Raw genomic sequence first — 11,918 nt, 5'->3', positions numbered from 1 at the left:
TGTGTGCACCGCGCACCCCCCGGCCGCAGCCCCGCTCCGCACTCGGCGCGCCCGCGCACCCCCCGGCCGCAGCCCCGCTCCGCACTCGGCGCGCCTGCGCACGCCGCGGGCGCTCCTCCCGCCCATGCGCACATTCCGCCTTGTCGCCGCACGTCCTCCCGGCGCATGCGCGGTTGCTGCTGGCCGGCGGCGCTTGCGCGGTGTCCTGGCGCTGCTCGGTGGCGGGGCCGGTGTGTGAGAGCGAGCGGCGGGAGGCTTCGGCGTGGCCATGTCAGGGTCGGCGGGATCTGGCGGAGCGGCCGGCTCGGCGCGCAAGCGGCTGATGAAGGAGGAGGACATGACGAAAGTGGAGTTCGAGACGAGCGAGGAGGTGGACGTGACGCCCACCTTCGACACCATGGGGCTGCGGGAGGACCTGCTGCGCGGCATCTACGCCTACGGTACTCGGCGGGGCGGCGGCGGGCGGGACGGGGAGGGAGACGGGAGCTGGGGATCGGAGGGGCGCTGGGATTGCCGGCGGCGGCGATCGGATGCGGGGCGGGGCGGCGCGGGCGGGCGTCCGCTGCTGGGTTCCGGGGCCGCGCTGCCGCCGCTGAGCATAACGGCTGCCCCCGCAGGTTTCGAGAAGCCCTCGGCCATCCAGCAGAGAGCCATCAAGCAGATCATCAAGGGGAGAGACGTGATCGCCCAGTGAGTGCGGCCGCCGGCGGGGAGCGGCCTTGGGAAGCCTGCGGGCCCCGGCGGCGGGGCGGGCATCGTGTGCCCTGGGGCGGCTGCGGGCCCGGGAGGCGGCGGGGAGATTGCTCCTACTGGCTGCCTTTGGAGCTGGAACCGAGGCCTGCTGTGTTGCTGCGTGGCAGGATTAGAGACCTCTCCTCAGGAGCCATGTAGGGTGAGGCTGACTCACCTGCATCTAGGCTGTGATGCGAAGAGTTGATGTCAAAGTCTGGGAGGTGTAGGTGTGTCGCTGGAAGAAAGAGTCGGCACAGATTCTGCTTGTCCCGGTGAGGTGTCCCTGCTCAGTGCAGGGGTGTTGCACATGATGGCCTTTGGGAGGCTCTTCCAACCCGATGCAATATGTGAATAGGGCTCTTAAGGCTCTTGGGAAGGTTTTCCAGCAAAACCTGAGAGGTATAGAGACATTTGCAGCCTCAGTCAAGGGGAAAAACTAGCAGGACAAAATCTACCAGGTATGGAGAGACAAAGGTAGAGGCTGAAGGCTGGATTTGATGATCTTAAAGGTCTCTTCCAACTGAGACAATTGTGTGGTTTTGTGCTATGTGCCACTAAGAAAACTAATGATTTGGGTTGGAAGGGACCACAGAATGGCAGGGGTTGGAAGAGACCCCAAAAGATCCTCTAATCCAGCTCCCCAGCTAGAGCAGGTTCACCCGGAGTCATGCACACAGGGACACGTCCACGTGGGTCTGAAATGCCTCCAGAGATGGAGACTCCACTGGGCTGCCTGTCCCAGTACTCTGCTACTCTCACAGGGAAGGCTACTTGCATTCTGTTTGTGTGGCACATGCTGGGTTCCAGTTTATGTCCATCACCTCTTGTCCTGTCCCTGGGCACCGTGGAGGAGAATCTGCCTCCATCCTAATGCCACTCATCCTTTAGCTATTGATCAGCATTGCTGAGATCTCCCTCAGGCTGCTCTTCTCCAGGCTGAAGAACCCCAGGGAGATGTTCCAGTCTCCTCAGCATCTCAGTGGCTCTCTGCTGGACCATCTGGTTTGAAGCCCTCTTGCGTGGTCCCAGGGACACCTTGCGCTAGATCAGGTTGTTCAGACGCCTTCTGGGGCGTGTTTGGGAGAGTGTCCCCTTCTTCAGTGGGAACCTCTGGCCTTCCAAATTGTGCTGGACTATTTACTTTAAAAGAGAAGACTATATCCTGGCCAGCTGTGTCCTGGGCTGCATCCAAAGCAGGGAGAGCAGCACAGGGAGGAGATTCTGCCCCTCTGTTCTGCTGAGACCCCACCTGCAGCACTGCCTCCAGTGCTGGTGTGCCCAGTGTAAGAGGGACATGGAACTGATGGAGCAGGTCCAGAGGAGGCCACAGAAATGGTCAGAGGGCTGGAGAACCTCACCTCTGGGGACAGATTGAGAGAGTTGGAGCCTGGAGAAGAGAATGCTCTTGGGAGACCTTAGAGCAGCCTTTCAGTACCCGAAGGGGGCTACAGGAGAGCTGGGGAGGGACTTTCTTCAAGGATTTGTAGTGATAGGATGAGAGGGAATGGATTGAAACTTTGAGCAGAGCAGACTCAGACTGGAGATGAGGAAGAAATTCTTGAGAGTGAAGGTGGTGAGATACTGGCACAGGTTGCCCAGGGGGATTGTGGCTGCCCCTTCGTAATGGTTTAGTGCAAATGCTAAACTCCTCCATTCCCCTTACTGTCTCCTCTCTTACTAGGAGATAGGAAAGGGAGAGGGGAAAAAAAGGCAGAGGGAGAACTCTCAGATGATTTGCACAGAATATTTTACTCCCCTGGTTACAAAGGTATCAGATTGCACCAGTATACATAGAGAACAGAAGGGAAAGGAACACCCATCCCACCCCCCTGAGAGGCAAAAAAGCAGCTGCCCACTCAAGGGACAAACCAGAGAGTGACCAGTCCCTCCATTCCAGGGCTGTAATACCACAAGGCCATAAATGCAGTAGTCATCAAGTGATATATATAGAAAGAGATAGATATACACATACATTATGTGGTTCCAACCACTACACCCTTCACTGGAGGTCTTCAGGGCCAGATTGGACGAGGTCTTGACCAACCTGGTCTAGCAGAAGGTGTCCCTGCCCGTGGCAGAGGGGTTGGAACTGGATGCTCTTTAAGGTCCCCTCCAACCCAACCCATCCTATGAATCTCTGCCATAGTTTGTGTGTGACAAATTGCAGGAAGGTGAAATGCAGCTTCCTAAGCAGGCACCGTGCCAGAGCCAGGGACCCTGCTGCAGTTCTCAGAGCCCTTTGTCATACTGTGACCAGAACACCTCTTTGTCAGATGCACAGTTGGCAGTGCTGCTGCCTCCAAGGAAGGAGCAGAGAGGTGGGATGTATTGAGTTGGGCTGGTCCAGGCATGCAGAGGATTCACCAAGCATCTGGTTTGCAGGTCCCAGTCAGGAACAGGAAAGACAGCAACGTTCTCCATCTCTGTTCTGCAGTGTCTGGACATACAGGTAATTTCATCTGCTGAAAGTTCTTTGTAACTAAGCTGGAAGAGTCTTCATCTTAAAGCTTTTGTGTTTGGAGTGAACAGATGGAACTTTACATTGAATTTGTTTTTAATTAGGGGCAGTGAACCTCAGAGAAGTTTCTGACCAGAAGCAATTTAACTGTCATACCCAGCCTGGCAAAATACCTGCAGGGAAAATGTTGCCATTCTAAAATTGGCTTTAACAGCTGCCCCTTTTCACTTATTAGAGGGCTAAATTAACCTCTCAGCATGGAAAACTGTCCTCAGACAGTCCCAACAGCATCAGCAGCCTTGTCTGAACAGTTGACACCCACTGCACAGAAACAAACTGAGGTTTGGCTTTGTTCTAGTCAGGGGTGTTTTGTCCATCCAGTTGTTTCAGTATATTTTGAAGCGTAAATATCACTCCAGGCTGAGGGATGATGAGATTGCGAGCAGCCCTGCAGAGAAGGACCTGGGGGTGCTGGTTGGGGAGAGGCTGGGCAGGAGCCAGCAATGGGCACTGGCAGCACAGAAGGCCAAAGGCAGCCTGGGCTGCATCCAAAGCAGCATGGCCAGAGATGGAGAGAGGGGATCCTGCCCCTCTGCTCTGCTCAGACCTCAACACAAGAGAGCTGCTGGAGATGGTCCAGAGGAGGCCACAGAGATGCTCAGAGGGCTGGAGACCCTCTGCTGTGGGCACAGACTGGGAGAGTTGGGGCTGTTGAGCCTGGAGAAGAGAAGGCTCCAGGGAGGCCTTAGAGTTACATTTCAATATGTGAAGGGGACCTCCAGGCAGGCTGGGGAGGGACTGTTCAGAAGGGCCTATGGGGATAGGGCACAGAGCAGGGCAGAGTTAGGTTGGACCTCGGGAGGAAGCTGTGCAGAAGGAGAGTGGTGAGACACTGGCACAGGCTGCCCAGGGCTGTGCTTTAGGCCCTGTCCCTGCAGACCTTCAAGCTCAGCCTTGCTGTGTCCCTGTGCAGCCTGCTCCAGCTGGAGGTGTCCCTGCTGAGTGCAGGGGCTGGCCAAGATGCCCTTGCAGGGTCCCTGCCAACCCAATGCAATCTGAGTGTCTAGATTCTGTTGAGTGAAGGTTTTCTGTGGGCCAGTGCCTCTGGTATGAAGCTGAGGTTGTTACTCACCTGTCACTGCCTGGAGACATAACACAGTCATTGCACAGTCAGCACTGTCTTGTCCAAGGGAACTGCATCAAGAGGCTGTTCCTGTGTAAATGCTCCATGTGGGTGTGCAGTAACCCTACAGGCAGTGGAGTTTAGCACCCGTTTCCATGCTGAGTCCTCCTGATGTGCCACTGGGGAGTGGTATGGGGCCCATGCTGTGCTGTCTGCTGGTTGGAACTAACTGCCTGTTCCGATCAGGTCCGTGAGACCCAGGCACTCATCCTGGCACCGACTCGGGAGCTGGCTGTGCAGATCCAGAAGGTAAGAGCATTTCAGTTGCTGCCTGCAAGGCACTTGCCAGGCCTGGGCCAAGTTCTGGTGTTTTCCCCAGCACAGCTCAAAGCACAGCTTTGGCTTTTCCTTTCTGTTCCTGAAAGGAGTGAGAAGTTCTGATAAAGGGCTGGTTTGCTCCCTCATTCTCTCCACACTTACCAACCTGTTCAGCTGTCAAAGGTTTTACACATTTCTAACTGAGCTTTTAAGGACACCACTTCTAAAGCAGTTGTGATCCCTGGGGAACCAAGTTCCCACTGCATCAGACCTGCTGTAGAGGAGGTTTGGGCAACAGAACTGTTTGTGCTTCCATCCTTTTAGTGGGTGGCCGTGCAGAGCTGCATCTCTTCACAAAGAGGAGCTCGATGAGAGCTCAGTCAAGCCATTTCTTTGTGCCCACACAGGGTCTTCTTGCCCTGGGAGACTACATGAACGTGCAGTGCCACGCCTGCATCGGGGGCACCAACGTGGGCGAAGACATCCGCAAGCTGGATTACGGGCAGCATGTTGTTGCTGGCACCCCAGGCCGTGTCTTTGGTAAGGAGACTGAGCAGGCTACATCACCCTCAGCTTCAGGCCTGACTGGAGCTATGGGAGCCTTCTGCACTTTGATTTGAAATAGCATCCCCTGACCTGGGCTGGCTTTGAACAGGAGACAAAGAGCTGTTGTTTTCCCGATGCAGTGTGAAGCCAGGTGCTCTTTCAGACAGAGACTGAGGGAGCTGGGGTTGTTTAGCCTGGAGAAGAGGAGGCTCAGGGATGACCTCATTGCTGTCTACAACTACCTGAAGGGACATTGTAGCCAGGTGGGGGATGGCCTCTTCTCCCAGGCAACCAGCAACAGAACAAGGGGATACAGTCTCAAGTTGTGCTGGGGAAAGTATAGGCTGGATGTTAGGAGGAAGTTGTCAGAGAGAGTGATTGGCATTGGAATGGGCTGCCCAGGGAGGTGGTGGAGGCACCGTCCCTGGAGGTGTTCAAGAAAAGCCTGGATGAGGCACTTAGTGCCATGGTCTGGTTGACTGGATAGGACTGGGGGATAGGTTGGACTGGATGATCTTCGAGGTCTCTTCCAACCTGGTTGATTCTATGAGTCTATGATTCAGACAGGATGCAGACTTTGCCCAGTTTGAGGCTGAGGAGTTGGTGCAGTGGTTTGCATTTCTCACATCCACCCCCAGTTACTGTGAGAGCCTGAACCACCATCCTGTGCAGTTAGCAAACAGCATCCTACACCTTGGATTCCCAGAGCTTCCCTGCAGTCAGTGCTTCCTTAACCCAGCTGCACAGACCTCCCCTGCCTAGCCCACGGGGTGCAGTGGCCCTTGGATGTACCTTCTGTCAGCAAACACCAATCTGTCAGCAACAAGGGAAGTGTCTGTCCCTCCACCAAAAGAAACAAAAAGCCTTGGCAGCAATTCATAGATTTATAGGATGGGTTGGAAGGGACCTCAAAGCTCATCCAGTTTCATCCCCCACTGCTACAGGCAGCAACACCTCCCACCAGCCCAGGTTGCTCCAAGGCCTCATCCAACCTGGCCTTGAACACCTCCAGGAAGAGGACATCCATGACCTGCTTGGGTGACCTGTGCCAGTGTCTCCCCACCCTCACTCCCAAGAATTCCTTCCTCATCTCCAGTCTAAATCTGCCCCCCTCAAGCTTCAGTCCATTCCCTGTCATCCTATCCCTACAAGCCCTTGTGAAAAGTCCCTTCCCCAGCTTCCTTGCAGGCACTGCCATGGCCAAAGCCTTTTGAATCTCACTTGCAGATATGATTCGTCGCCGAAGCCTGAGGACTCGCGCCATCAAAATGCTGGTTTTGGATGAAGCAGATGAAATGCTCAACAAAGGTAAAACCAAAACCATTTGCCTGCCTTCTTCACAGCCTTTCTTTGAGATTCCAGGGGAGGCCTCAGCTTGGCCCAAGTTAGGTGGTGATGGTTAATTATAGGCTGTGAAGTTGCAGGAGTCCTTTTTTCAAGAGTTATAAATTCATGAGGACTTCTCTCTTCTTAATCCCCCCAGACCCACTTGGTTTGGGAAGATTAAGAAGAGCTGAGGCTATGGCCACATTGCAGTGTCTTGAGTTACTGTTTCCCTCCATTGATATCCATCTCATCACTAAATTCCAGCAGGATATTTAGGAGAAAAGAGATTTGCTAACTGCTCTGTGCTGTTTGATTTTCTCCTCCCTTCCTTCCCTCCCTCCCCTTCCCCCTTCCCTCCCTCCCTTCCCTTCCCCCTTCCCTCCGTCCCTTCCCTTCCTCCCTCTCTCCCTCCCCTCTCTCCCCTCCCTCCTTTCACTCCCCTCCCTCCCCTTCCTCCTTTCACTTTCCTCCCTCCCTCCCTTTTCTCCCTCCCTCCCTTTTCTCCCTCCCTCCCTTTTCTCCCTCCCTCCCTTTTCTCCCTCCCTCCCTTTTCTCCCTCCCTCCCTTTCCTCCCTCCCTCCCTTTCCTCCTTCCCTCCCTTTCCTCCCTCCCTCCCTCCCTTCCCTTTCTTTCTTCCTTTCTTCCTCCCTCCCTTCCTTTCTTCCTTCCTTTCTCCTCTCCAGGTTTTAAGGAGCAGATCTACGATGTGTATAGATACTTGCCTCCAGCTACACAGGTGGTTCTGATCAGTGCCACTCTGCCTCATGAAATCCTGGAGATGACCAACAAGTTCATGACAGATCCCATTCGCATCTTGGTGAAACGGTGAGTTGAGTCCTCCTCGCAGTGAGCAGCAGCAACTTGAGTGGGGCCAGCCCTGGGTAGCTCCCACTAGGAATTGGTCTGGGCATGTAGAGTCTCACTTTGTGTTCCTTCTCTCCACTGCTGTTTTCCTAGGGGTTTGCAGGCATCCTCGTGTCCTGTTTCCCAGCACAGCCCAACTCTTCTCTCTGACTTTACCCAGTTTTCTTTGCTGTGAGATATGATGCTGAGGGCCATGGTTTAGCCCCAGCCTTGGCACACTTAGTGGATAGACTTGGTGATCTCGAAGGTCTTTTCCAACCACAGTGATCCACAGTGCTCTTGTTGTGGGCTTCCCGTTAACAGTCTGTCTTGCAGCAAGCCAAAACCTTTGTCTTTACTGATCCTGAATTGTAGCTGCTGGTGGCACAGGTCCTTAGAGCTCAGCAGAAGCCAAGGGGAGTAAGTGTAGGCAGCCTGAGGAGGAGCCTCCCCCAGCCTGATCTCTTACACTGCCCCTTTACTGTTCTTCAGTCCCTCTTGTGAAGGAGCTCCACAAGAACAGAAGTGTTTCCCTTTGAAGCCGTCTGTCCCTCTAGCAAGAGGTCTCGGGTCTAGTCCCTGTTGTGTGGTCACACTCAAAGTCCTTCTTAGAGAAGGACCCTCCAGGGATTTGCTAGAACAACTTGGAACTTGTGCCTAGACCCAGAGCCCTGAGCTCTCCAGTGGAGCACCCTCAGCACCTCCAGCTGCCTTCGCCTCCTCAGGGTGTGGTACAGCTCTTCTTCTTCTTCTGTGCAGTGATGAGTTGACCCTGGAAGGGATCAAGCAGTTTTTCGTGGCTGTGGAGAGGGAGGAATGGAAGTTTGACACCTTGTGTGACCTCTACGACACACTCACCATCACCCAGGCTGTCATCTTCTGCAACACCAAGAGAAAGGTACTGCAGCCGGCAGGGGGCACAGGCTGGGGACTGTGCCGGGACACAGCCAGCAGGGCTGGTGCTTCCCCCTGCTTGAGAAGAGCTTACTAACAACCCTTCACCGTGGGGACAGCCTGAGAGACCTGGGGCTCTTCAGCCTGGAGAAGAGAAGAGAAGGCTTTGGGGACACCTTAGGGCAGTCTTCTAGTACCTGAAGGGGACTACAGGAGTGCTGGGGAGGGCTTACAGCAGTAGGATGAGAGGGAATGGATTGAAGTTTGGGGAGGGCAGATTCAGACTCAAGCTTCAGAAGAAATTCTTTCCAGTGAGTGCAGAGAGGCACAGGTTGCTCAGGGAGGTTGTGGATGCTTCCTCCTTGGAGGTGTTCAAGGCCAGATTCCACCTGGTCTAGTGGAAGGCATCCCTGCTCTTGACAGAGGGGTTGGAACTAGAAGGTCCCTTCCAATCTCAAAACGTTCTATGAGCAGAGGTTAGACACTTTTCTTTGGGATGTGCCCAGCTTAAAGACTTGATTGCAGGCAGAGCTGGGCCTGTGGCAGGATCTGCCCTGTCTGGAGAGCTGCTGGGTAACGCTGGGCGCGTTCTGCCCATCGCTTACAGTCCTGCACCAAAACCACACTTCCTGAAGAACTGCCTTGGATTCCTTCCCTTTCCGGGCTCCTGGAGCCCTCTGTCCTGCAGCCAGTGCTTTGTAAGGCTGCTTTGCTTCCTGGAGCCTCCAGCATGGCCGTGGGTGGCTCAGGCCTGCCCAGCATGTGTGCCGAGGCTCTGCCAGTGCCGCTGGCGTGGTCGGCTGCTCTCGGCAGAGAGCTGAGCCAGGCTCTTGGCTGTGTGCTCAGGTAGACTGGCTCACGGAGAAGATGAGAGAAGCCAACTTCACAGTGTCCTCCATGCACGGGGACATGCCACAGAAGGAGAGAGAGTCCATCATGAAGGAGTTCAGATCCGGCACAAGGTAAATGCTTGCGGCAGTGCTGCCTCTGCGGGGGATGAGCCTCAGGACTGGCCATGGTCAGCCCTGAGGAGGAGCTCTGATGCACATCTGTCCTCCCCGTGGTGTTACAGGGTTGGAGGTTACTGCTTTCTGAGGAGGGGTGGTCATGCTCCCAGCCAGGGCATCAGGCTGCTGCGTGTTGCTGAAGAGGAGGGGAGTTCATGCATGGGAAGACAGGGGCCCTGTCCTCTAAAACTCTTGGGTGCACCATGTTGTCCCTGAGAGGCCAAAGCTGCCTTGGTACTGTCTGCCTGCACTGAACCAGGACAGGGCTGCTGTGGGGCAGCTTTCCTAGGTGGGCAGAGAGCAGCATGGAACAGTGGGAGCTGCCCATGCTGGGCACTTAACTCCTCTCTGCCCCACCTGGAGCACTGTGCCCAGCACTGGAGCCCTGTGACAGGAAAGAGCTGGAGGGGCTGGAAGGTGTCCAGAGAAGGGCCATGAGGATGAGCAGAGGGCTGGAGCTGCTTTGCTGTGGGCACAGGCTGAGAGAGTTGGGGCTGTTCAGTCTGCAGAGAAGGCTCCCAGCAGACCTTATTGTGGCCTGCCAGGATCTGAATGGGGCTACAAGAAAGCTGGGGAGGGACTTTGTAGGGTGTCAAGTAGTGAGAGGACTGCAGGGAATGGAGCAAAGCTGGAGGAAGGCAGCTTGACATTAGGAAGAACTTCTTGACCATGAGGGTGGTGAGAGACTAGCAGAGGCTGCCCAGGGAGGTGGTGGAAGCTGCATCCCTGGAGGTGTTTAAGGCCAGGCTGGATGTGGCCTTGGGCAACCTGATCTAGTGTGAGCTGTCCCTGCCCATGGCAGGGGGGGTGAAAGTGGATGGTCCTGGAGGTGCCTTCCAGCCCTGACAATGCTGTGTCTTCTCAGCTCTCACAGCCACCTGGTAACCATCTCCTCCTCTTTGCAGCCGAGTCCTTATTTCCACTGACGTTTGGGCTCGAGGCCTGGATGTGCCGCAGGTATCCTTGATCATTAACTACGACCTCCCCAACAACAGAGAGCTGTACATCCACAGGTAGGCTGGGCTGGGGCGGGGCAGGGGCGTGTGGGCAGCTCAGCCCTGCCCGCGGTGTCTCCACGCTTTGCCTCCCCGCAGGATCGGCCGCTCGGGCAGGTACGGCCGCAAGGGCGTCGCTATCAACTTCGTCAAGAACGACGACATCCGCATCCTGCGCGACATCGAGCAGTACTACTCCACCCAGATCGACGAGATGCCCATGAACGGTGAGCGGCGCGGCCCGCGGGCGGCCTCTGCCGCCGCCTCCTGCCCGAGCCTGGGAAAGGATCGCGGCCAGCAGGGGGAGAGAGGGGATCCTGTCCCTGTGCTTTGCTGACACCTCACCCGCAGGGCTGCTTCCAGGTGTAGAGCTCTCGGCACAGGAAGGACGTGGACCTGATGGAGCAGGTCCAAAGAGGGGACACAAAAGCATTCGGGGCTGGAGCAGCACAGGCTGAGGGAGCTGGGGGTGTGCAGCCTGGAGAAGGCTCTGTGCAGCCTGCCACAACCTGAAGGCTACAAAAGGGCTGCAGAGGGACTGTTGCCAAAGGCCTGCAGGGACAGGATGAGGGCAATGGCTGCAAAATAGAGCAGAGCAGATTGAAATTGGCTGTGAGGAACAAATTCTACAGCAGGAGGCTACTGCAGCAGGTTGCTGAGAGAGGTGGTTGGGGCCCATGGCTGGAGATATTGAAGGTGAGGCTGGAGAGGGCTGTGGGCAGGCTGCTCTAGTGGAGGATGTCCCTGCTGAGTGCAGGAGGTTGGAGTGGATGAGCTTTGGAGCTCCCTTCCAACCCAGCCCATTGTGATTTTGTGAAGAACCTGGGAGCAGCAGAAGGTGCACTCAGGCTGTGGCTGTCAGCACCCTTGGATGCACACTGAAATTCTCTCCTTTTCTTTCCTTCCAGTTGCTGATCTTATCTGAAGGTCCAGGTTCAGCAGGGAGCTGCAGAGATGCTGTGTGGTGGTAGCCTGCATCATTCTGTTTTAGCCCTACATTATCTTTTCATAGTGCTGGTTGAGTTGAGCTGCACTTGGGACCTCGTGTAAATAATGTTCTTACTTTTACTGCCCCCCTCTGTGTTTTTCAATTAAAAATGGGAATTTTACCAGAACCTGTGCTGGGTTACTTCCCAAGGCAGCTCTGAGATACTGCCAGACCTGCTTACCACAATCAGAATCCCCACTACACACTCACTCACCTGTTCTCCACCCTTTCATTGGCACTGGGGACTCTGCAGTTCTGTTGCCTGCAAGGATTGCCTGCTGGAAATATATGGCCTGTCCCGAGCCTGCTGTAAGAGTGTGGAGTTAGGAGACTGTGCTGGAGGCAGGGAATTACAAAAGAACAGAATTATTTGATTGTCCTGCAACCCCTGCCCCCAAACTACACAAAACATCAGTTTAAGGTTTATCTACACCTTCAGTTTGATCAGGAATTTCTTAAGAAAAAGGATATTATAAACTTAGAGAGTCAGGAAGGGGAAAAGGCTAAGCTATAAACACAGCTGTACCCCACTAGCAGTCCGGGGGTGCAGGTGGTTAAGGGAGCAGCAGCTCTTACTCATGGAGGTGAGAGGCATTTGGCAGTGGTCCCTTGCTGGATTCCTTTGCAGGAGCAGCCTTCTGACGCTGCAGACAATATCCAGTAGTATGGATCCATGCAGCAGAATCCC

At 55.1% G+C, this 11,918-nt stretch overlaps 1 protein-coding gene across 1 annotated transcript; it reads left to right on the top strand.

Moving 5' to 3' along the window:
• The first annotated feature begins 160 nt into the window (after window positions 1–160).
• On the top strand, window positions 161–11,357 carry EIF4A3 (eukaryotic translation initiation factor 4A3). The gene is made up of 12 exons (XM_064146283.1): window positions 161–440; window positions 618–690; window positions 3,115–3,181; window positions 4,560–4,622; window positions 5,039–5,171; window positions 6,405–6,485; window positions 7,187–7,328; window positions 8,106–8,244; window positions 9,087–9,202; window positions 10,153–10,260; window positions 10,342–10,469; window positions 11,151–11,357. Exons 1-12 carry the CDS (start codon window positions 269–271, stop codon window positions 11,165–11,167), a joined length of 1,239 nt encoding a protein of 412 aa, XP_064002353.1. The 5' UTR covers window positions 161–268; the 3' UTR covers window positions 11,168–11,357.
• Window positions 11,358–11,918: the final 561 nt, after the last annotated feature.

The sequence above is a fragment of the Pogoniulus pusillus genome, chromosome 7, assembly GCF_015220805.1.
Source record: "Pogoniulus pusillus isolate bPogPus1 chromosome 7, bPogPus1.pri, whole genome shotgun sequence".
Lineage (NCBI taxonomy): Eukaryota > Metazoa > Chordata > Aves > Piciformes > Lybiidae > Pogoniulus > Pogoniulus pusillus.
The sequence above is the reverse complement of the archived record's forward strand: the minus strand, read 5'-3'. Positions and strand labels throughout refer to the sequence as shown.